Here is a 25,321-nt window from a genome sequence, read left to right on the forward strand (position 1 = left end):
ACATCGGGAAGAAGGTCGGTTGGACAGGAAAGAGGATTTCTAGTCTTGGCGGGCATTGTAAAGCATGGCCCTAGTAGGTTGCTCTCCCCCTGTATGATCCAGGGAGACTGTGACTGGAAAGGTCGGCCAAGCATTCGTTAGCCGGTTCGTGTGTGGTGAATCCGAGTGGAAGTTGTGAGCGCTACCGGTAGACGGCCAGTAGCACTTGCATCGGACCCTTGGTGTAGCCAAGCATTGAGCCACGGTGCCGTGGGAGCTCTCCTACAAGTTGAGAGTGGCACCGAAGTGGAGAGGGGCTGCGAACATCCCAGCAGCTTAGCAAACTTTGGGCCAAGTCGCGTCCACATCGACTCACGGAAAACATGCCGCGGATACTTTTTTGGTGGCATTCCAACCGCCGCTCGTTGGCTGCCGATCGACCTTGACGAGGAGGTCGCTTCGTCTTCCGGGCAACATTAAGCTCGTTGAAGAGTCTCGGAGTGCAATAACTCCTCGCGCCTCTTCCCTAAGGACCCAACGGTCAAGTCATCCATCTCCACCCTTCATCACGCCACATGTCAACATCCTAGGGCCCATGCCCTTCAAACTCTCAAGGCGCCATCAAGCCTTCATCTCCAACCGCTCCCTATGGCAGCCTCTTACTCTTCAGTTTTGCCTTGCTCTGTTGAACCTCCCTTGGTGTTGGCAAACTGGTGTAATCTCTCTTCCTTCTGTTGCCGGCCTTCTATGGCCGCACGCTGGGTCGCGGCCTTCTTTGTCCCTAGCTCTTCTTGCTGGGGCACTGGCTTTTGCCCAGCATTGACGTGGTCTAGGCCCTGGCTGTGCTCTTTTAACGTTATCCCGTCCAGCCTCGACCACTCTATCGATTGTTCTTGGCTTGGGCTATGGTAGGTCCGTAACATATTCATTCAGTTGTACACTATATGCCACTGTCGGCATTCATCAAATTATAATTTAAACCCCTGCTGAAGGAATTCCTTAGTTAAGTTGTTTTCCATTGTTCCTGTCTGTGTGTGTGAAGATTTAATACTCTTATAATTAGTAACGGAAGAAACTAAAACGCATGGCGGACTGAGGATGCTTGCCGTGTCATGTTTCTCTTGGCCTGCCCACGTCACTCCCAGCACTGCTACCGGTGTAACATAAAAGGCGACAAGCAGAAGGAACGCCACCACAACGCCAAAAGGCATGGTCATATTGAGGTGCATTCCTGACCTCCATTGCTTCCCTCCCCAGAGCTCCTGGTTTCCCACAATCTCTGCGCTTGATTGTATTGGTAAATATGTTTTGGGGAGGAGACTTTTGCATGACCACCCAATTATAGCACTTGTAGACTCATGTAAGCACCCCGGTGAGGTCGTAAAACTCCATGCTCACGCCATTGTTTCAGGCCTAATCCAAGACACTTTCGCCGCCAGCAGGATTGTCAGTTTATACATCAATTCAGAATCTGGGGATCTCCGTCAATGCCGTCGCGTCTTCGATAGCATCAATAGCCGAGATGTATATACATGGAACCTGATTATCAGAGCTCACGTGGAACAGAGCTCACCGGAGTCCGCTGTCCAATTGTACTTCGAAATGGTCGGGGATTCTCTCAGTCCGAATACTTATACTTTTGCTCTCTTAGTAAAAGGTTGCATCTTGAGCCGCCGGATCGATCTTGGGGAGTTGGTCCACGGCCAGATCCTCAAGAATGGTGCAGAAAATGTGACCATTGTGCAGAATTCTTTGATGCAGATGTATTGCACTGTTGATCGAGTCGAAGATGCTTATCGGCTTTTCATGGATTGCCCATGCACCGATGTGATATCCTGGAATACACTGATAGGTGGGTATTCGAGGATTGGCGAGGTGGAGAGGGCGCACCAACTGTTTGAGAAGATGCCCGAGAAGAATCTAATCTCTTGGAGCGCAATGATTGATGGGTATGTTAAAAACGGCAGATTCATGGAGGGCTTGGATTTGTTTAGGGAGATGCAATTCATGGGCGTGAGGCCTGATCGAGTGACTCTTGCAAGTGTCCTTTGTGCTTGTGCTAACTTGGGTGCCTTGGATCAAGGGAAATGGGTGCACAATTATATTCAGAAGAGTAGAATGGGATTCAATCTGATACTTGGTACGGCATTGGTAGACATGTATGCTAAATGTGGCTGGATAGACACTGCTTATGAATTGTTTAATGAAATGAGGGAGAAGGATGTAGTTCTGTGGAATGCCATGATTGGGGGATTGGCAATTCATGGTCATGGAAGGAAGGCATTGGAACTCTTCACGAGGATGAGAAGTTCCAGTGTGACGCCAAACGAGATGACCTTCATGAACATTTTATGTGCCTGTAACCATGCTGGTTTGGTCGATGAGGGTAAAAAGTACTTTGACTGTATGCAGAACAAGTACGCAATTGAACCAAGAATCGAACACTACGGATGCTTGGCCGACATGCTAGGCCGAGCAGGGTGCCTTGAGGAGGCTGAAGAAGTCATAAGAGACATGCCTATGAAGGCACAAGCTTCACATTGGGGTGCTCTAATGGCTGCTTGTAGAACACACAACAATACTGAGGTAGGCGAACGAGTTGGTAAACATCTGATTGAGTTAGAACCAGAAGATGGGGGACGATACATTGTCTTATCAAATGCTTACGCTGCAGCAGGCAGATGGAAAGATGCTTATGACGTCAGACGACTAATGCAAGAGAGAGGAGTGAGAAAAGATCCAGGGTGTAGCTTCGTTGAGTGGAACGGGGCCATTCATGAATTCATTGCAGGTGATAAGGAGCACCCAGATACAATAGCCATATATAAGATGTTGGACTATGTGGAACTCAAGCTGAAGGATGCTGGATACGTTCCAGATACATCTCAAGTGTTGATTGATATAGATGATGAAGAGAGAGAGTTGGTGCTCTCACACCACAGTGAGAAGCTGGCCGTTGCATTTGGAATGATTAGAATAGCTCCGAATATTCCAATTCGTGTTGTCAAGAATCTCAGGATCTGCAGAGACTGTCATTCCGTTATCAAGTTCATCTCCAAGGTATTTGATCGCAAGATAATTGTGAGGGACAAGAATCGGTTTCACACTTTTGAGAACGGGTCATGCTCATGCATGGGTTACTGGTGAAAGTGGATAACTCGTCGTTGTTCCGTAGAGCAGCTGGAGTTGAATGCTGAGCATGGACAGATGGTATAAGATAAAAGCTGCTCAAATTAAGAAGTTACGGCAATGTTAATCAGAAAATTGAATCAACATCCTCTGCTTGATTACGTATCAGAAACTGACGACCGTGGACTTATTGGCTTTGGATGGCCGATGTCAAATCCAATGGTGGATCAGGCTCGAGAAAGATGTTGGTTGTACTGCTAAAGCGAATTTGACTTTGGATTTTGTAAGCCACCACCCCTAGCCTCCCCAGTTGCATTTGGAATGATTGAAATACCTCCGAAAATTTCAGTCCTGGCTGTCGAGAACCTCAGGGTATGCAGAGACTCATTCTGTGATTTTCTCCAAGGTCTTCGATCGCCAGATAATTGTGAGGGACAACTTTGACATCGTATCATGCTCACGAATGGATTACTGGTGAAAGTGGACAGGTTGTGGTTATTCCATAGAGCAGCAGGAGTTGAACGCGAGCAGAGTATGGACAGAGAGCATTAGCATACAAATTGCTCAAATTAAGAAGATTAGTCAATGATTTCATCAGAAAACTACATCAACGTCCTCTGCTTGTTTATGTTTGAGAAAGTATAAGACCGCGGACTGAGCTGCTAAAGCGAATTTGACGTCGGATTTTGTTTCCGCCAGGCCTCCACTGCCAGTCTTTTCAAAGACATCCCACAACATTACAACGGGGAAGAGATGATTAGCATAGACCCGACGCAAGGATGTGATGCATTGTAGGCCCTGCACGCCACTGTCAGTAAAAATCAAACTCAGTAAAAAGTCAAACTGGACGTTCCGTTATTGATGCCACAACAGTCGACTGTTCAAAAATCAAAATCCTATTGCGAAATTTATTTATATAGTATTCTAGAACAGCAAGCTACGAAAAGCAGAGTTACCAATGGAAGTTCGATTTTATTAAAATGGGATTTTCTGTTTAGTTTTTCTAATTCTACAAAGGGATCAAATCCCACAGAGGCCACTGTCATACTCTGCAAACAAAACACTAAGTGCAGCACCATCCTCATCATCATCTATGGCTGCCGCCAACCTATGTTATCATAAAACACTACGGAAATGATCCAATATACCCATTTCATACATTTCGACGATGGATCAGTCATCATCTCTTAAGCCTGGTTTGAAGATGCTTGGGGCTGATATGCTCATTCGGTGGCCACCAATGTGGGAGTACTCAAAGCTTCAGTAACATTTATTTTGAAAGCCGAAAGTTGGAAAGGTAAATCAATTTTATGATTCCAAGGTGCAACCGACTGATGGATAAAAGATGAACCAGACAAATCAGCAGCGGAACGAGAAATTTTTTTACTGATCATCAATTCAAAAATTTGACCCGCAAATGGATAGTAAACTGATTTAGGGGACATCATACATACATAAGCAAATGATTGAGCAGCACCAATATAAATAACAGTTGGAAATTACCAATATGCAATTATGTAGATTTTGTGTGACTGTTCAGGCAACTGACACACAAGCTCACATGGCTCATGAGCCATGTTGATCAGCTGCTTCGCAAAATGCTTACCCACCTTCTTTAGATGCCAATTTCTCTCATTCGATGCCATTTTCTATGAGAGACATTTCCGGATCTTAATATAGTGTTGTTTCTACTTGTTCACCACCTTGCGCCTCACAAAAGCTAATCCGTTATTACTATTTTGAAAATACCCTTTAAATAGTTACCGAGTATACCATTCACAATTAAACGCTAAGTATAGTCCATTATAGAGTGGTGCCTTGACAAGCTCAATGAAATAAATATACAAGATGTTGAAGCTGTTGAAATAGCACCCAAAAGAAAATTATGCATCTACCTCCAAAAGGGAGGCCACCCTTTCACATCCACAATTCCTCGAAGACACTGGTCGGGTCAAATAGCTGGACGATAAATTAGATATATGGGTAAATGCACGGTTAGGTTCATGGAAGCCTCACGCTCATGAGAGTCCGTCTTAGTTGTATTGACCACAGGAGACAAATGCTAATAACAGAACCAGTCCAACAGTATGTGTTCCTCATCGTGGTCGTATGACATCAACGAAAGAAGATAGCACATTGCAATAGACGACAAACGAATCTCAGACTCTCAAGAACGAATATGTGCCACCAGTTCAGCCTCTAGAAGGCAGATCCAGAACTCCTCGTTTTACCACTTAGAAGATCCTTTGCCTCGTTTATTTTGGAAGCCATATAATGGCTCCCACCGCCATCTGGGTGATTTGCAACCATGACTCTTCTGTGTGCCTCTTTAATCCTCTCAATTTCAGCGTGTTCCCTGCAGAGTAATAGCACAAAAGAGATATCAACGACATTAGTGAAGCAATCCAATATATCAACCACAAAACAAGGAGATCAAGAGCATGAATGAAACAACAAAACAGAAAGGAGAAAAGACAATCCAATAAATGAGCACCAACCTCACTCCAAGGATCAATGCAGCTTCTCTTCTATTCATAACAGGTTTAAATCCACCTTCATAGAATTGCCGCATGCAAGAAGGGCGCACTTTGTAAGCATTATAAGCTCGGATCAAATATTTACCACCCAAAGCAGCAGCTGCTACTGACAATCCAGTAACTAGAGGAGTTGCCTAACATAAAAAAACTTTTGTTAATCAACAACAGAAGGATATTTGATGGAAGAAACCTTGCATGGAAATTATGCAACCGTATTCTGGACATTCTAAAAGAATCACTCAATCCAAATGAGGGTTGGTACATCACATTTCACATTTTAACTAAGAAAAAGCACAAAATGTGGTCAGATGTGGCACTTCTTTTAGAAAATGTACGGTTTTGTTTCATTAGTTACCACATGCCAGACTGGTGAATAAAGTGTTTTCCACATTCCACAGACATAACGATACTTGTATCCATTGATAAAGCCATCCCTGCCTTCCACCCAACCATTTCAATTTACCTTTTGAGGTCAAATTTGTTTATGGAAACATTGGCCACCCAATGTAACAAAATCAGTACCCTAATGAGACAACTGACTCATGTCGAACAAACACAAGTAAATTACAAATAATATAAGCCCACCTTGCTAGCAAGATAGCCATGGTTAGCTGCTTATGGTTAAAATAACAAAAAAACGATTTTGTCTTGACAGTGCAATGCCATGGATAGATTTTTTCAATCACAATTAGGAAAGGACAGATTTGTCAATTGCCTAGAATCAGGGAACCAATTTTCTTTGAATCTTTGGAAAAAAACAATAAAAAAATCAATTACCATCCATGTACTCAACCAATTATTATGTTTGGTCACATGGTTCATTCTAGTCCATCTACAACTGATTGCAAAGTAGCTGCTTATGTGCTTGATAACTAGGAATGGAAATGGGACAATATGAGGCCAATGTGCACCCCTATCCATAGAAAATGACAATATGGGACTAGGAGCCTAGGAAACCAATACCTGTACAGGTACCAAATTGGCTCCATTCATGTCAGGCCAACTCACTTTTTTAGCTTTACATGGTAATATGCCAAATCAAGTCCAGGTTTGGGTCCTGAACACAAACCATGAAACCCCTGTAATTCTTCGAAAGGCATACCTTTTCAGGAAGAAACCTGAAAGTGAAATGCTACTAAACAAATCATGTTCATCCTTTCACCTAGGATCTATCATATTGGCATGAATTGCAAAGTTTTGAACCCATTCTGGCATCACATTGAGTGGATTTCAGCTCAGATTCAGGCATTATGCTCATTCTTGGATTAAGCTTCAATTTGAGCTAATACGGTTTTAACTCTCAATTCAAGTCCTCTAAAGCACATCAAGTCACCTACAAATCTACTTTGAACTGAGTCCAGCGCCACCCTACTATTCACATATAAAGTAAACTCCTTTTTGAAATCAATAGCCACATGGACATAGTACATAACATTATCAGATAACATTAAAGAATATATATATATATATATATATATATATATATATATATATATATAATGACCACAAAGGAACAAGAAGAAAAATATGTCAAGCAGAGACAGCATTACCATCTAATACAGTCTTTGTCTGCAGTTACCAGAAATTGAGGATTAATCAATCACCATCTTGCCTCTGGCATGAAAGAAGGAAAATAGTTTCAATGAACTGTAACATCAATAAATTCAAAATATCAAGGAAATGTTACCAATGGATGAAAGAAAACATGTAAACCAGATGCAGCCTAGTATACAATTAATGTTTGTTCATAATGAAAACTAATCATTTTCAATATCCTCTATTAGCAGAGAATGAAGATTAATCAATTGCAATTTCTTCCCTAGTAATACCATGAAAATGTTTTTGATGATAGCATTCCCCTCATTTTTCTACAGAAACAGCCCATTTAAAACACACGGACTAATACCAACAGAACTACGGATGCAGAAAGGAGGCTGAAGACATCGAAAACTAACTGAAAACTTTATGCTTGAAAAAGTGCTACAAATAGATAGTAACTCCCTCACCTGGAGGTCTCAGTTAAGATTTGATTACACATTCATCTACATTACCACCAACTCAAATGGTGTTCAGTCAAACAGCATGCTGTATGAAAAGCTCATTAGGTATCAATCCATGGTCCGCTGTTTATCTATTCATTTTGTTCAAGCAGCAGTGCTGTTCTGATATCCACTTCACTGACTATGAATCAGCAGTACACCCTGCTTAACGAAGTTTGGGACAGACCCGACACGGACACGAGATCACCTGGTCAATTTCTCATCTCTAATTTTATAATAAAAATTAATTCCCTGTGGCTTAACTTCCCAAAAGATTTCAATGAAGGAAGATTCAGCCTAGACATATTATCTAGCCCAGCTAGTCTTACATTCATCAGTCATCAGATTAATTATCCACCTATTCGTCTGCACCAACCTTTACCAGAATCAACTGCAGACTCGGACAGCAATTCACGTATAAGCATGGCAGGTACACAGGTGGCCTATCTGGAGAACCATCGGGTCACCATTCTCCAGGAAACACCTAATTAGGCTACATTAACATAGACTGCTATAGCTTAAAACCTCATTATAATCAACGGAACAAGAGAACCGACCCAAATCAAATTGGGAAGAACAAAATGAATTCTAGCTTCCTCAAATTTAAAAATATAAATAGGTTTCCTCATGTACTTCCGTTGGTTTTGTAACAATCTTATTGGCTAACCTGGGCCTATCTTCTTACTCTTAGGACCCTCTATGTGATCAACAGTTTTTTTCTTTGTTTCTTTCTTTTGTGTAAGTTAAAGCTAGCAAACCACATACTTATTCAGGCAATAACCTATGGTGGGGGTTTATCTTGTTGGCATTGATATCAATCTCTTTAGGACAATCTTCATTTTTTCCTACTTGTTCTCTTCGTCCTTCTCGTGTGTATGACTTCCATCTAGACCACACTTAAGCGGACTACAAATATATTTCTCGACTCTGTTTCTCCCAGTCATTCACAAAACCTCTGCCAACACTAAAAAGCCAAGAACGAAAACCGAGGAATAATTACTTAACCCCAGTCTAACGAATGATCAAAAAGGATTACATAAGAAGAAATGAAAGAAAGAAAAACTACCCAACAAGTTGCTAACCTCAGAGAGAGAAAGAGAGAGAGAGGGAGGTTCTTCCTGTGCAGCAACCGAGGAACAAATACTTGATACCAGTCTAATGACTGAACAAAAAGGCCTAAAAGGAGGAAATGAAAGAAAAATGAAAGAAAGAAAAACAGTCAAATGATAGGCTACCCAACAAATTGCTAACATGAGAGAGATAGATTCCTTTGCAACAAGTCAGCAACACATGGCAGTTTTTTTTCTTTTCTTTTTGGACAAGAAACAAAGCTTTGGCGCAACGAAACTTCCAGGCTTCCAGCCACCGCCTACCGAGCAGTCTCGGTCCGGATCCCCCAAGGAGGTTTTAATCCGAACTGGAGACATCTTAGATCTACTACAGACCACGTGGCTTCGCGGCTGGGTAAGATCCCTCCGTTTCACATGGACCGGATCCAAAATAGTACTATTTTGACAACTGTAGCCAACATTTGTGACCTTTCCTCCAGTTCATTTAATAGGTGTATAACGCATCAGTCCCGCCTTGCCGTGATCGGAAAAATCTTGCTCTTAAAGACATATTTTCGTCCCTTGCTTACATTCAACGTGGTTAACAGCTTGCTACAATCACGTATTTAAGAAAACTGGCCTACGGTAGTATGAAAGAGTCTTCGGACCTCACTCCGAGTGGTGGGGTGACCTTTTGCTCACTGAAGTTGTTTCATTTTAATGGTTACTGAAGTTGCCTTAAGGGGTGTAACTTAGCTTATCAAACATTATCAAACAGATTGGTGCGTAAAAGGCATGTCACTTATTTGATTCATGTGGATGCTATTTTCCTAGACCATAAAAGGTGGAATCGCGACACTCAAACTGAAGGATATACCATATCTCATTTGAGTCCCAACGCAGCTCAAGACCCCGGAGAGAGGGAGGGGAATGAAAGAGTCTTCGGGCCTCACTCCGGGTGGTGGGGTGACCTTTTGCTCACTTGGATTGGTCACTGAAGTTAGAGTGTTCTTCCTATAACACCTCCCAACTGAACCCACCTCCTAATCCGTCCTCCAAGCCGACGTTTGAAATTTGATCCAATACTTCATCTAATATAGGTTCGTTTACAAATCCAAGTAAATGGATTCAGATCGATCAATCCTTCGATTCAAAGCCAAACCGTATATCCTCAATTTTACAATGTGACCGGGCCTTTTTTTGTTTTCCATTTCAGTATAATGAGGACCAACTTTTCATAAAGCACAGAATCATCGATAGACTGGAAAGCAGAGTACGCATTATGAACTTAGCATTGCAGTCACTTGACTCTCAAAATTAAGTCGCCTAAACGAGTCGAACGGACCAGCAGTGTCCATCTCCCGCAGCTGACCTTTCATAAAGCACAGAATCATCAAAAGCACGCTTGAGCTTTGTTTGTCGAACCAGCAGCCTGTTAAGCGCAAACTGATTCACGTAAAAAGGCCCCAAAAAAAAAAGTTCATACTATTTTTCTTTGAAATAGTTTCTCAAGCATCGAGAGGGCAACCAATGCTAGGTGAATGCTGAAGTTCTCAGTATATTCTTTGGAACTCCAAGAACGTAGTGGAGATCTCTAGCCTTAGATTTGGAAAGAAATAATGTCATTTTGATGTACAAATAGAATTTCAGGATAAAAAAATTTCAGATGTTGAGCTTTGAAACATTCATTTCTAGTCTTGAAGTTGTTGCTCATGAAAATCTCATGACTGGATACAGTCATCAAACAAGTTTCGCTGCTCACTCGCCCCGGAACAAGTTATCAATAAATTTCGCAACACAAGCTGTGAAAAATATAGCCAGAAGTACACCTATGAACCAAGTCAACTCGCACATATTCTTATTGCCCTCAAAGAAAGCAAATTTTCCAAGGGTAACATGATAAGCAAAGAAGCACATCAAGTGGTTCACTAAAAATGGAATCCATACAATGAGGTGAAGAATCTGGCAAGCCAAACACAAAGAAGGCTCATTGACCTAGAAGGCCAAACAACCCACAGATGTGATTATAGTTAGAAAGTTGTCAATGGCTTTACAAAAAATCATGGTTGAGATGAACCACCACTCGGATCATTCACTGGAGGACCGACGACTGGAATATCCATGCTGTTTCCTTCTGCTTCAGGGGAGATTTCCCTGACATCAGCAATCCTTGCACCTCCTACCTGAAAATCACTCCATTCAGTTTCGCCAACTGCCGGAAAGTTGACTTCTTCCACTGCCACCGCGATTGACTTTGAGACACTCAAACAAGCTTTGTCCACATTGCTCTCCAACGAGTCTACATGCTTTGTCAGTGGAGGGGTGGTGTCAGCATTTGAGCATGATTCTGTTTTCTCTTCAAAGACATGCGCCACATTGCTTGGTTGTCTGCAGAGAGAAATCTTCGATAAATAAACCTAATGGAGCACTAACGAGATAATGGGTGACATGTATATAGACCTTAATCAGATCCTCTAACAAATCTGACTCCCACAGCATTGTGGTTAGCTAATGGCAAAAATGCAAGAATGTCTGCCAATCACTGCACGTCAATCCTACAACTAAAATACTCAAGAAAAGCTGCATGAATGTGGGAGATGTCTATAATAGATTAACATAAACAAAATTGAAACCTAATGCTGGAGCTACAGAAGGAATGCCTGGTCATCCTTTTATATTGCAAAATCACAGGACCAAAAGAGATATAGAAGCTATAGCTGCCAAATGCTATGTATTATACTGGGGCACTGTTGGGTTACTGTATAAGGATTAAAAAATCTTTCCATCACAGTATCAAGCTTAACATCGGATATTAAATTTTGAACCTAATGTGACAGACATATGCAGGGACTTTTATTAAATTAAAAAACTCAGCTAGCATGATACTCCTGACACTGCTATAGCTTTCTCATGCTCCAGAATAATCTGAAGAAAATAAAATAAGCTCTGGCATATGAACACATTAGCTAAAAGTGTAACCATAAACTGGACGTCTAAAATTAGGTAATCTCATTATCCCATTGTATTTTGTTTGTGGAAATGTAGAGGTCTATAGGGCTTCACATTATGTCTAGGTTGTGACATGACAAACACACTATTATTCTTGTGAAACTGACCGGATAGTCTAGTTTCCTCCATAGAAAGTTCTCCCAGAGCTTCTTGAATGGTGGGTGGTCTGTCTCTGAAAAAGAATTGCTTTAGCACCATCAAGTTCAAGTCAAAGACTATTCACAAGCTTGAAAAGTTTATCTTCTTCAAGCTGTGGTCTTCTAAGAGATAAATTCAACGTCCATTTTAGCTCACACAATAAGTTAATCCCAAGGTTGCAATATCTCACCATAGAATTTTTTAATAGTTTTTTCTCAGTGCTGGCCCAACATAATACTCTTTTTTGTAAGTTGGGTTTGTGGGCAGCATCTTTCAAGGTAAAAGTATCCGTTATATAATTCCATGCTTTAGGCTAACTGAAAATTGGATATTTATGCTCAAGTTGTTGAATCAACTCCAGCTTGAAGCCAATGAATGGCTTTATGATTCCCACATTTCCATGCTATCCACTTCTTATTATATTCACTATGAACCTTTTCTTTCTCATTTTCAGTCAATTCTACCTCTTTTCCATCTACTTTCTTTGTAAGAAAAAATTGAGGTTCTTCTTTGGTACCAGCAATATAACCCCAAAGATCTCTTCCCTAAAAAATATGTTCCATGGACGAGGCTCATGTTCCATAGTTAGAGGACATAAGTTGGGAATGGTTGATAAAACCAAATTCTTTGTCTTCCATTATGATTAACAAGGGATAAGGAAGAGAATTCACACCTTAAAGGAAGATGCAGGTCTATTTTTTCATGATGAAATATCAATATGCTGAATTCAGTGTTCAGCACAAACCAGAGATTAACGGCAGCAGCAAGTTATCTTCAAGAAAAACAGCCACCCCACAGTCACTAATGCACTTGCTGATCTGCAGCAGTACTTACGCTTCAGAAAAACTGCACTATGTAATAACAGAAATTTCCTTGCACAGATGGCAAGCAGTCTTGATTCAGCATGAAGATAGAACTCTAAGAAGGCACCAGCTTGGTTATCAAATGATAAACAGATCCACGAGCCTAACCTTGGCTGTAATACCATGTAATGAAATCGCACAGTGTGTCAAAAATAGACTCAGGTCAAATTCTCAACACTTGGTGGTCAGAAAGTAAAATCTGAATAAGAATCTAAATTAAATGCACTCAAGAATACAAAGAATACAGGCTGGGATCAAATCCCATACAAGAAGCTACGACAAGAAATGAAGAAGTTTTCTTATTTAAAGAAGACTGTGACTGTGCTAGACATTGGGCCAGTCCCAATGGCTAGAAATCTAGCAGTTGGAGCTGTCCAATGTCTGGCACAGTGCTGCTTTCAGGAGCACAAAAAATAAAAAAATATTACACCAAACAAAACATAATATATATATATATATATATATAGACACACACACACACACAAAGATACATGTATCTCAGCAGTAGGAGCTGTGAGCATATATATATGGCTGACCAAGGAAAGAAGAATTAGGAAGTTGTTTAATGGATTCTAAGAAACTGCAAGCATGAGTTTTGTTCAAAAATATATATATATATAATTATATATATATATGAATCTCTATGAGGCCTTGTGGATATAGAATTAGCTGGTCACATTGATAGTAGACGAACTACATGATACATCTACACTTTGGGTGGTACATATATGAGTAGGTTTCTCAACTTTAGAAATATTGTTGCATGTCCACCAGGAAAGCAAAGTACGTTGGCATCACATAAACAAGTAAAGGTATGATTTCATTGAATGGTTTCTTAAAGAAGTTGAATAGAAACAAGGTAGCAGCATCCTTTAGTGTGATAGTTAAAATGGATTGTACTTAGCAAAGAATCTGGTGTTCCATGCAAGGACAAAGCATGTACAACCAAAGCATCAGTTCCTTTGTCCGTTGTAGAAGACAATATATTCTCGCTTGAGAAGATTCGTGGAACATAGAATCCAGCAGACATGTTAACCACATCCATTGCTAGTGACAATGTTGAGGTTGTGCATGACATCAACTAGCCTCTAAGGTTAATTGTTGAGTAGGCACTGGATTGGGCAGGCGAAAGACACAAAGGAAAAAGTGCAAAAGTTGGTTATTGATTTGGAGATCAATCTCTACATGGAAATTATTAGAGTGTGAAGCCCGATCCCAACTTAATAGGTTTCCCCTATTCACAACAGAAATTTTGTAGATCAGGGTTATTATTGTGATTTTCTACTTTTGCAATGGTGCCTTATACTCCTGTCTCAAAGAAAACTCCTGTCTAAAAGAAGAGCAACATCTCTTGTAAAATGTTTTTTGTTTGAAATAATGGAGTGTCAGTTCTGTTATGGATGTACGAAGACCTTGATGCAAATCCTTGTATTCTTGTGTGTTGGATGCTTTTCTTCTTAATCTCAAGAATACGAGAGGGCATAATTCTTAATACAAACAGCAGTGTTAATGGCATTAGCCGAAAACCCACATCCAATCTCATGCTTCTAACTCTCTCATAAACAGTCATATTCATATGCTCAGCAGCCCCATTTTACTGTTGTATTCCTGGAATTGTTTCTTCCATTTGAATCTCACTGGATGCACAGAAGTCTTTGAACTCCTTGCCATCATACTCACCACTATTATCATATTGCAATCACTTAATTTTGAGGCCAGTTTCATTTTCACCTTCAGTCTTCAACAAATTGAAAGTAAAACACATCTGATTTATTTTCAGAAAATAAATGCATACTTTTCAGTGGACTCATGAATAAAAGTCACATAGTAAAGTGAGTTCCAAGGGATCAAACAAGAGCTGGCCACAAACATCTGCATACACTAGATCAAGTTTCTCCTTCTTGGGTGGTCTCCCTAGAAAATGATCCTTTTCTGCTTCCTAAAGATGCAACTTTCACAAATTCCAACTTTGATAGATTTTAGGCCAACTAATTTTCTCTTTGCTGACATATATTCAACCCTTTTTTATTCATATTTCCAAGCCTGCAGCATTTATCTCAGCACAATCACCATGTCTTTTGTATCTGCATACTGTGGTCATATACGATGTTCCCAGCTTGTTACTTATGCTACAACTATTGCACCTTTAGTTATTTTCCAACAACACCTTTTGGTTATTTTCCAAGAACCGCCACCAAGGATAGTGACATACCCTTCATCATCAAGCTGACTTATGAATATCAAATTTCTCCTCAATCTGGAAACACATATAATATTCTTTCACTTCCACCACACAGTCCCATTACTCATTTTTACATGGACATCACCTTTCCCCACAATGTCCAAGGGTTCATCACTAACAAGATAAAACCTTCCAAATGTAGTTTTGCACCCTCTCTTTGCAAGACGTAGAATGAAAAGATGTTCCATAATCCAAGATCCAGGACTGAATGAGAGTAGGTACACTCAACACTAAGAGCGTCATTAACTCCTTTCTTGCAACATTTGCATACTCTTTTTCTTGCTTTTGATTATGATTTAGATTTTTCCTTTCTAGCAGTCTACAATCTCACTTACAGTGGTCCAGTTTATCACAATTCAACAACCATCTCCATGAGATTAAGACTGAGTTCTTCTCTTAAACTAAGACCTGACTCTATCTTGACTCTGTTTCTCCGCCCATCCTCCAATTTCAATATTCAAGGCAAACCTATATGCATTGTTTGACATATTGAACAGATAAGCATCGAACAGCTGGTGTGCATAAGATATGTCAGAAATTGAAGTTGGATAGTAGGTCAGATGCATTGGCTGGAAGGAGGGCCATTGTCCCAGCAATGTCATATTGCATACAAACCTGGGAGATTCCCCCAGATTGACATTAAGATTCCAAATCTGAAGACATATGGAAGAAGTAATGAATAATTATAATATATTTGACAAAATTTATAATTGCGATTGTTTCACATATGCAAGAAAGCTTTAGAAAATCAGAAAGAAACATGTAGGAGCACCGTAAAAAAATTTCATATTTGACCTCTGAATTTGTGACTGCAAAAGTTTCACATATGCAAGAAGATCTTCTTTCTCTTTCATGGCTGCCATCTCTTTTTCTAAAGCATCCTTAACCTTAGTTTCAGCATCAGCTTCTGCAACTCTAACTCTTTCATCAGCCCTTACTACAGCAGCTTCTAGTATAACAGCATGTTCCCTGGCTTTTGCAAGCTCAGAGCGCCATAATTGTGCTTCTTGAAGAGCAGAATTTCTTTGCTTCCAAAGTTCATCCCGTTCTTTACTTAAACCCTCTATCCTTTCTTCAAAGACTCGCAGCTGCAACAAAAAGGAAAAGAAACCAAAAAAAAGCACATGGACTTGTAAATAGGCATGTATAAGCATACTAAAACAAATCAATTTGGTCTGCAACAGGAAGAAATGCAACAGAAAAGACAGATATTTGAAGCTCAAGATGGTTTGACTATTTCAAGTGAAAGTCCTAGGAAGCTATTGGCACAATCAGATGTACTTTTCCACGATACACTATTAGGAGACATGATGCATAATCTGGTTATTTATTGTCCATAAGCATGCTTGCCTGTTATTTCATAAGATTCTGCCCATCTTATACTAGAATCGCAAGATGACGATGTTGTCAAGAAAAATTCCTCACAGCACCAACTACAGTCGCACTACCTATTTATATGCCAATGGGTCTGGAGAGTTTTATGTTCTCTGTAGTGGTTCATGCTGGAGAAGAAATTTTTTTCAATGATCAAATAGCCGACATTATATTCAACAATTTGTGTTGGATAAAAATATCAAGGAAACCCTTTCAAGACTATAGTATGTGGCCAACTGACATATCCAAAAAGATAAAAAGAGGTTCACACGTCAATTGCCAACCCAAACATGTAAGGCAAAAACATGTGTATATATGCAAGCACAAAATGCTGTGAGAAACACATGCATACACAGGTATATGGTTATTCATTCTTACCACAAGAAGAAATTTTTACATGGGAAGGAAAAGCTTTTGGAATCAAGACGAGAATAGCATAATAACTGCATTATTTTTCACAAAAATTTACTTTTTACATAATTTCACCACTAAAATAACTTCATCCTTCAAGGAAATTTCAAGTTTATAAGGCCCTACTGCTAAAGAGTAATTCAAATAGGAAAATCTTACCTAAGATTGAAACTCAACTCATAAATTAATCATAACTTAGAGGTGATGTTACTACCTTTGACAAAGAAGACTCCAACTGTAGGTCTGCTTCCTTTTTAAGACGTTCAATTTCTGTACAAGCAGCCCTTCGCGCTTCATCCATTGTATGAGCAGCAGATGCAGCAGCTTCTGCAGCTTCTGCAGTGTCAGTTAATTTCTCAGCAATCTCTTTTATTGTTGCATCTCGAGCACGTATTTCTCTGGCCAAATGTTGCAACTCTTCGTCTTTTACTCGAAGTGTCTCCTGATGGAGGAACATGTCACAATTTCAAGGAGGCATTACCATTTCAAAATGTTTCAAGAACAACCAATTATGAATATGCTATCAATAGAGGCTAAAGAGAGATGCTCATGCTAGTAAACTTTTGACACCTTCATGATTGATAAATCATCCATTTGACCTTCCTTTGTTTTATTTGTCAACATACTGAGAGCTGTTTTCATTGATATCTGCATTGCTGCTTCGATTTCTTTAGATGCTTCTGCTGCTGTTGAGTTGGCTGCAGCAACCACAGTTGCAACAGTTCCTAATCTGGAAGAACCATTGCCACTCAAGGAATTGACTGCCTCTCTATGAGCCCTTAACACCAGCTGTGCTGCACTGTTGTTGAACAATTATGAGTGAAAGAAAATAAAATGACCACCAATGGAAGCAAAACACTTCCACACACACACACTCTTTTTCAGAAAGAGAGAGGCAGACAGGCAGACACACAGGAGGGATAACGAGAGAGAAAGTCATGGACTCATGAATCTTACACTTGAAAAATATAAAAAGGTAATTTTTTTCGGAAGGTTTCCAAAAGATAGTATTATATTGTGATAATAGTAATTTGGTGTATCCTGATAACATCATGATGGTTATGATATTACCAACTCAATCTAAATTCTAAAGTAGAAACATATGAGAGATACTGGTCACCATGATCCATCTTATCATAGACTATTTGTCAATGACCAAGCATTCAATGTACAACCATCAACTCCATAGTACATTGTCAGTCAAAATTCCAGCCAGACTGTCACCTGCAAACATTCAGTATTTTGATCTGACAGAGTTGAAACTATCATCAACCATCCTAGTAAATTTTTAGAAGCCTTTGGAAGTAGTTTTAGCATCTTCACCACGAGTCTTATGTATGACACATAGAAATTTTGGTTTCCTTTGGAAAAATAAGGATAAATAATGAGAGAAAGTATGGATCAATCGCACTTAACAGAAAAGATGCAGTGTGACTTTCAAAAGCTAATGCTATACATAGCATTATCACATTGCCCTTTGAAACCTCACAAGTCACCAGTATTAAATTTGCCAATATATTTACACCTATGCTTTAAACCTATGTCACATGGACTCTTCAAAAAAGGGGCCGTGCTCGCGTCGACACAATGCTGGTGGCTGGTGCTGGTGCAGTACGGGTGCAGCTCTGACATGCATGCATCCCAACCACACCGTCTCTTGTGCATGTTCAAAATACTTTCTACGTTTTTCTCTCTCCCCCTTTCTTTCTTTATGTACAGTAATTATAGTAAAAAAGGACAGATTAAGCTAAGAAACAAGCTTAAAAATTAAAATTATATATATATATATATATATATATATATACACCCTCGCAGCACCCCCGTACCCAAATTTTTTGGGATGTGTCGTGCCAGCACCCGCACCCCTCACTCATGTGACATAGCTTTAAAACAGCAGATATGATAATTTTTTTAAATTTATGAGAAAGACTACTCATAATCAGCCCTGCAAGAACACCATGCCTTTGCCACCAGCACAAGCAAACCACCAAATATCCGTACCAATGAGCAGCCGAGAAAATGATTGACCCCTTAAAAGCATTTGAAAAAAGAGAAAATGACAAAACATATTCTGGCCATCCACAGGCCGAAAACAGTTGTGCTAGCATCATTTAGCCTGGTTACAACTTACAACAACTGATGCCAACTAAATATATTTTAGCTAGCAGTGACTAGAAAATAGTTCTGCATTTTGTTTTTCCCTGAAAAGTTGCCAGCCATTCCCAGCCAACCTCCAGAAAACCATGGCTTGAATATAGGAGGCCTGAACAAAATATTGGTTGTAGTGAGACACAAAACCAAATGATGCAAGTATTGCAGCTTTCCATTCTATAATTCAAAATTCCTAATGTTTTTTTTTTGCTAGTCTCAAACATTAGATGCTCTTTTCCAGGAGAACGTGAAATTTTTTAACTATTTTAGGTCATCATTATGCTTCCAATTTATGTAAAACGTCTGAGCTACTTTATGAGGCCTTGTTACCATATAATATTCCATGAGTTACCTGTTAGACTACGAGGCACCAATGAAGTTCTAGAGGATATAGTTGACCTTCATAATTCATACACAAGGAGACAAGAGAGAGACAAGTTGAAGACAGAATGATCAATATAACAATATGAAACAGACAGATCATGGAGAAGAGAGTACTTTATGCAGCCTACATGCCTAGGCTGAGGCACCTAGTGCCACCCCAAAATAACAATTACTTTTGAAAATTTTGATCATAAAGTTTTTTTTTTTTTTTTGGTTCAATCTTATAATATATTGATTAAAGGAGAGGAGCTTTGAAACCCCCTGTCCCCTTTTCTCCTCTTTTTCTTCTTCCCCTTCTTTCTCCATGCTTTTCAGATCGGATCTACTGCCTAAGTTGGCCTAACAGTTTTAACTACATAGGAGAGTATAAAATAGCACATAATAACCACAAGATGATTAACACAGCATAAAAACTTGCACAAATCTTACTGTAAAGTGGATACCCAAGCTCTAGCTGCACCAGGGGTTTCTGCACAAAGGAAGTAGTCTTTTTTCTGAGGTGTCCCAATATCTGAACAATAGCAGTTAAGACATATCACAGAAATCACTCCTTGCAATAAATAGGTACCATAGCCAAATTAAACTTCCAGCAAAAAGGAATATTGTTGATGTGGATACAGAAACAGCAACCCTCATACTTTGGCAGCCCACTGCATGGAAGCACAAGTGATATTATTAGATTTTCAAAGATCCAGTTTACCATCAGTATTATAACTGATATCATAAAAAAATATGGCAAGTTAAAAAGAAAAACTCATTAAGAGAATATGCATATTAAGCATGCTACTGCATGATATCAAGTTATTTGCCTCTTAGACAGTTTACTAGAAACACATTGCAGTCATTTCAAAACTTACTGAAAATTAACAGGAGAAATAGAGATTGTGCTATTCGCATCAAATATAATTGTCCCCTTAATAGCCGGCTCATTTCTCCTTGTCCTGGGCCACATGACAGAAAATAACTAGATGTGCTATTAAGGAATGAAAATTTACTAGAGTATGGCATTTTTACTTCAAGAAATTCACTGAAATAGCATATACTTGTATTCCATCTTTCCGGTAGTTGGATCTAAGATCACCCATCGTTCATTCCATTTGCGCAGCTGATTAAGCAAATGAGGTAGAGGGAAACACAATAAATAATCAATTTAAAACAAAATAAATTGCAGCAAGAGAAGCCAAAGAAAGCTGAATGTGTTTTCAGATGTAACAACAAGATCTTTCAATAAACCACTAATAAGCAATTTAAAGATCCACCAAGTTGTTGAGAGCAATGGAAGGGTTGCATACATAAGTTATCTCCAACCAGGAGTGTCTTTACAAAGGAACTTGCATAAAAAGATGCGTTACATTCTCTTTTGCAGGCAATTTAGGGAATAAAATTAGCTAGATGAGCATCACTCACCTAGCCTGCTTTTCCTATTGAAAATATGCAGGTCAAGATGGGCACTTGCCTACCCCAAACCAATATTGTAAACCGCATTAAGATCCCACATATCAATTGGGCCAGTAACTAGATATATTATCTAATCCTACTTAACATTGCAATTTTTTTACTGCCAAAAAAACCATGGAAAAAATTTAAAAAAAAATCAATAAAAATAGGGAAATATTCCCTATGAAAAAAATGAAGTGCATAAGCACAAGTTCATATAAAAAAAGTAACAAGTGACAAACATAAGACACCAATTTAATAGTAATATGGAAAACTAACATTCACATTTCATTTAAAACAAAGTACATCCACTGTTAAAATTAAATTCCCTAATACATAAGTTCAGAGTAAGACTTCAAGTACATGATTATAAAATGTAAATCCCTATTAATCAAGCCCTTTGGTTGTGTTTGATAGCCTTGGATCTCAGATCCGAGGTTGAATTTGTTGAGTAAATCTGAGGTTTATTAAACTGTAGATTTAAGAACTGCAGATTTCAGATCCATGAGAATGCTGACATCCATGGACCTCCAATCGGAAGAGGCTGCAAAAGGAATGAATCTTGTTCCCCCAAAAATGCTGCACCTACACCACACCCATTTAACATAGCTTTTAGCACTAAATTAAGGGTATGACTCCCCTTACAAGAAGGTCTAAAACACACGGTGTACAAAAGGATTTTCTCCATTTGAATCCTCCTATTTATATGAAAGGACTAAACCAAGATCACAAGAAGACATTGTTTTCCTATTTCACCAAAGGAAAATCCATCTCCCAAACTATCACGCTCATATCCTCCTAGCACTGCACTTGGCACAGTGGCAAGCCAACCTAAGATGCCTTTGGCATGTTTTCTTCCTTGAGAAATCTTTAACGAGGTGAATCTGGAAGGCAACCTAAAATCTAAGGCTCTACAAGATTCATTCCTTTTTCAACCCAAAATTTGGAAATTTGGAGTTGTAACATGAGTACTTGAATTTCTTTCCTTTCCTTTCTATCTTTTCTTTTCACTCACAAGTTCATATGCTGCCCCTCAAAACTCCACCAGGACAGATTCCTTTCTCCATTTGACAAATTACAAGCAAATACACTACCAATCATAGCAAGAAAAGTATTACAACAAAACTATCTACTTATAATGTTTCCATGGCTCATGGCAGGAGCAAACTTTGCCATCTGCTTAAGCTAATCAGAAATTGAAGCACATCTACAACAAGATAGACATCTGACTTGCAGAGTTATGGTTACATCAACTGAGTGAGCACTGTATCTTTTACGGCTTATAACTTGGTAAGCAAGGCATCCTTGGTGAGAATTCGGCGAAAAAGGCATCCACTCTTAGTGCAAATGGTAATATGTCCATGGAACTTTCTGTCACATATTATGATCAAAGCTCTTCAGCTGCGTGAACTACTAGAATAAGAAATGCTAATCTTATACTCGTTATAACATAACCCGTTTATGATCTATGATGACAACAATGGGAAGTTCTGTTTCAAAAGTTTCTAGCCGCTCATTCCTGTATTCTTGGTGGATTGCTCATTATAGCACATGTCAGCGACTCAGCAAAGTAAAGACCTGAATTTTACAAAACACCATGATATAGCTTTAAAGTTTTGGTGCAACTTCAAAAATAATTTCAGTGACAGGAGTAAGTTATCAAGCACTCAAATTTGCAAAAGAATAGATTGATTTCAGCTTGCGATTCCATATACATGGCAAAAGAAACATGAAGAAAGAATGAAGGATAAAAGAAAATTTTGTGAACGATAAACTGAAACAGACTATTGCAAATGAAAAGACCAACTAAATTCAACAAGAACTATCATCCGAATTACAACAACATCCAGCGGTCTGGAATTCAATCACCCAAACAATTGGCCAGAGGAGAACTCCAACGGGGAACGAAGGAGAGATCGTTAGCCAAGCAAGGAATGACCCAAGGAAGCACTCACGATAAACCACAAAATATAATGATCCAACGTAATGATCCATTTTTCACAACATCAAACAGTTCAGTCAAACAAACAAAATTGGAACAAATTTCACAAGAAATGCAAAATCTCAGCAATGAGTGACACCGTTTCAGATCGTTTCAGAAGTGGTCCTTGCAGTAAGTTCCTCCCCGAACCAGCAGCCAGCTGCCTCTTGATCCTGTCCAAACTATTATCATTCTCCACCTAAAACCCGGAGAATTCCCCGAAAAAGCAAAGAGGTCAGGATTGAAAAAGCAAAGTTACTTGTAAAGAACCCTATCGGCGGAAATAAATCCTATATCGAAAACCCCTCTAATGAAAACATTGCGGAAAACGAAGAGAAGAAATTGACAAATCATATTTTATCATTTCAACCCGAAAATGAAGGACACAGAGAAGAATCCCAGAAGAGCTGCCAAAACAAAAGCACAAAAAACTCACAGGAGAACTTCCATTTGCCGCCATGGCATGAGAGAAGCCCTAGATTGTGGAAAAGTAAACGAGATCTTCGAGTTCGAGGTGCTTTACGAGTCAGCCGTGGTTCAGAACGGAGTGCATGGAGAAAGAGGGCGACTCCCCGTCCCTTGGACTCGTAGGTAACGTTAAACCCGGAGAAGAGGTCCTTCCGCCTTCATTTCCTTTTCATTTAGGCTCACATTTTTTACCATAATCTCGAACATCTACCTCCTTTTTAATTTCCATGAGTTAATCCTTTCTTAAAGAATTATATGGACATCATTGAGGAAGAGATACCGAAAGACTGGTTTTTTTAGGGGTAAGAGTTGGTATTGGCTTTAGACGAGGCTGGTGGCAGCCCAACTCTATTTTCAGTATAAGTATATTAATTTTTTATGAAAGAGTTACTGATATGCAAGTTGAAGCAGAGCGACACTTAAAAAGACTCAAAGTAGTTTGTACCTTAAAAAAGACAATGAATTGAGTAGTAGCTTCGACTACTTTTCATTCAAAGATAGAGAGTGGTGGATAATGAATGAGGTAGAAGCTAATTTTTAGAAAAGCATAGATGAAGGAGAAAAAGAGAATGAAAAAGAGCAAAAGAGAGCTTTTAAGATGCATAAAGCAAGCCAACATTTTGAGTTTTCATGAAGAGAAATAAAGCATAAGGTCTTGAAGCATGAAGATCATGTTAAAAAAATATAATATAAATAACGAGAATAAAAAATAATCAAAACTATATTATAACAAACATCGAAGTAGCTATGCACGAGTAGAATAACAAGTACCTAATTTAATATGAACGTTCAACAACCATATAACACCTAAAAATCAAATTCAATTGCGGTCTCAAGTAAAAATGATATAGTTGAGCAATCAGCTATTACATAATCACATTAAAGTTCATATAATGTGTAAGAGTCCCATGATCTTTACAATTTTGTTATATAGCAATTAATATTATGTATGAATATGTGAAACCAATTCTTAATTTCATGTGTGTGTACATGTGTCTATGCATGAGAAGCCTTCTTTTTTTTTAGCTCAAGTGATGCCAAGGTTGATTGTAGTCATTGGCAAGCCTCACTCTTTTCGCTGTAGCAAAAACCTTGTCTTCCTGAACTAGACAAGGAGGTTTTCTAGCACTCAACAAACAATCATCTATTCCTTCTTTTATTATTAGTCACAAACGAGCACTTGTCACAAGACTTTGCCAAAATACTTCTGAATGTCCTTTGTGAGCTAATCGGATGATTAATGTGGAGGAAATTGTTGACATCATCGTCAGTCTAATATATTTCCGTTGCCAAATTGTTGACATCATCGTGAGTCCGTGTTTGCTCAGGTAAAATCTTCTCTATGTCTTTCTTGTTTGGTCTTGATCGATCCATTGAAGTATTGTTGTAGCCCATCCTTGACTGCTGCTGACTTTTTTTTGCTTTTATGCTTAGTAGGTTTCTAAAGCCCTTTGCCCTGATCCTTATATCCCAAGGGGCTGGTGCAATGGCGGTGAACGGGCTGGTAGACAGTCAGTGTCTGTTTCAATCTTTCATGGCATCAACCTGTTGTGCTGCAAAAGAAGGAGCACTGACATGCAAATAATACATAGCTAGGGCACCTACCTCGAGGCACTACAAGCCAACCCTAGACCCTTGCAGGATGAGGGGAAAGCAGGGGTGGAGCTAGGATTTTTTTCAGGGATGGGCCAAACAGTCTAACCTCGGATTTGGGTATGGCCAAACTGAACCCGAATCTAAAAAATGTATTGCACAACTAAATTTTTTTAATGTTTTTTTTTTCGATTAGTTGGGATGGGGCATGGCCTAGGTGCCCCTCCCTCCCTCTCCCTCTGGGGGAAAGGGTTGGGTAGAGGGGGGGAGGGTGTGGTTCGCCATACACTCGGGCGGTAGGATTAGCTTCTCACTCACCTGACAATCGCTTTCCTTATGCTCATGATGTGTCAAATCATTGATGCACCATCACACCTTTAGCTAGTTCGCTTTTAGGTGAATTTACTCTTTTTGGTCTGAACTTCTATGCATAAGAAACTTTGTTTCTTTGGTTATATTTTGAATTGAGTTCCAAAGACAGTAAGCGAGAAAATCATTCAAGGTGTTTTGTCCAACATCGTCGTCTTTTTCCTTGGT

At 39.3% G+C, this 25,321-nt stretch overlaps 3 protein-coding genes across 6 annotated transcripts; 1 reads left to right on the forward strand and 2 right to left on the reverse strand.

Annotated features, from left to right (window-relative positions):
• The first annotated feature begins 1,099 nt into the window (after window positions 1–1,099).
• LOC116267650 (pentatricopeptide repeat-containing protein At5g66520-like) lies at window positions 1,100–4,008 on the forward strand. Its single transcript, XM_031649513.2, has one exon. It carries the CDS (start codon window positions 1,189–1,191, stop codon window positions 3,124–3,126), a length of 1,938 nt encoding a protein of 645 aa, XP_031505373.1. The 5' UTR covers window positions 1,100–1,188; the 3' UTR covers window positions 3,127–4,008.
• An 882-nt stretch (window positions 4,009–4,890) lies between these two features.
• Window positions 4,891–9,076, reverse strand: LOC116267435 (mitochondrial import inner membrane translocase subunit TIM14-2-like). 4 transcript variants are annotated; one of them, XM_031649149.2, is made up of 4 exons: window positions 8,936–9,076; window positions 7,196–7,259; window positions 5,607–5,779; window positions 4,891–5,464 (listed from the first exon to the last, which is right to left on the reverse strand). In XM_031649149.2, the coding sequence occupies exons 2-4, from the start codon at window positions 7,196–7,198 to the stop codon at window positions 5,308–5,310; spliced, it is 333 nt and encodes a 110-aa protein (XP_031505009.1). In that variant the 5' UTR covers window positions 7,199–7,259; window positions 8,936–9,076; the 3' UTR covers window positions 4,891–5,307. The 4 variants fall into 4 exon arrangements, with proteins under 4 accessions (XP_031505009.1, XP_031505008.1, XP_031505006.1 ...); XM_031649148.2 differs by having other exon boundaries at window positions 8,920–9,070; XM_031649146.2 differs by lacking the exon at window positions 8,936–9,076 and adding an exon at window positions 8,767–8,913.
• Window positions 9,077–10,565: 1,489 nt separating this feature from the next.
• LOC116267552 (uncharacterized) lies at window positions 10,566–23,336 on the reverse strand. Its single transcript, XM_031649344.2, has 10 exons — window positions 23,160–23,336; window positions 22,824–22,922; window positions 20,349–20,410; window positions 20,163–20,246; window positions 19,924–19,955; window positions 19,735–19,816; window positions 17,341–17,569; window positions 16,985–17,212; window positions 15,781–16,073; window positions 10,566–11,121 (listed from the first exon to the last, which is right to left on the reverse strand). The coding sequence occupies exons 1-10, from the start codon at window positions 23,181–23,183 to the stop codon at window positions 10,794–10,796; spliced, it is 1,461 nt and encodes a 486-aa protein (XP_031505204.1). The 5' UTR covers window positions 23,184–23,336; the 3' UTR covers window positions 10,566–10,793.
• Between the last annotated feature and the right edge of the window lie 1,985 nt (window positions 23,337–25,321).

The sequence above is a fragment of the Nymphaea colorata genome, chromosome 14 (genome assembly GCF_008831285.2).
Source record: "Nymphaea colorata isolate Beijing-Zhang1983 chromosome 14, ASM883128v2, whole genome shotgun sequence".
Lineage (NCBI taxonomy): Eukaryota > Viridiplantae > Streptophyta > Magnoliopsida > Nymphaeales > Nymphaeaceae > Nymphaea > Nymphaea colorata.

Excerpts from the sequence above, each read along its gene's own strand:
- LOC116267650 (XM_031649513.2), top strand. The coding sequence starts at position 1,189 with ATGGTCATATTGAGGTGCATTCCTGACCTCCATTGCTTCCCTCCCCAG.
- LOC116267435 (XM_031649149.2), bottom strand. Across the intron at positions 5,465-5,606 it reads GCATTGATCCTTGGAGTGAG|GGAACACGCTGAAATTGAGA; the intron begins GTTGGTGCTCAT and ends ATTACTCTGCAG.
- LOC116267552 (XM_031649344.2), bottom strand. The coding sequence starts at position 23,183 with ATGGCGGCAAATGGAAGTTCTCCT. Across the intron at positions 20,247-20,348 it reads ACCGGAAAGATGGAATACAA|GACAAGGAGAAATGAGCCGG; the intron begins GTATATGCTATT and ends CATGTGGCCCAG. Across the intron at positions 19,817-19,923 it reads GTATGAGGGTTGCTGTTTCT|ATATTGGGACACCTCAGAAA; the intron begins GTATCCACATCA and ends GCTATTGTTCAG.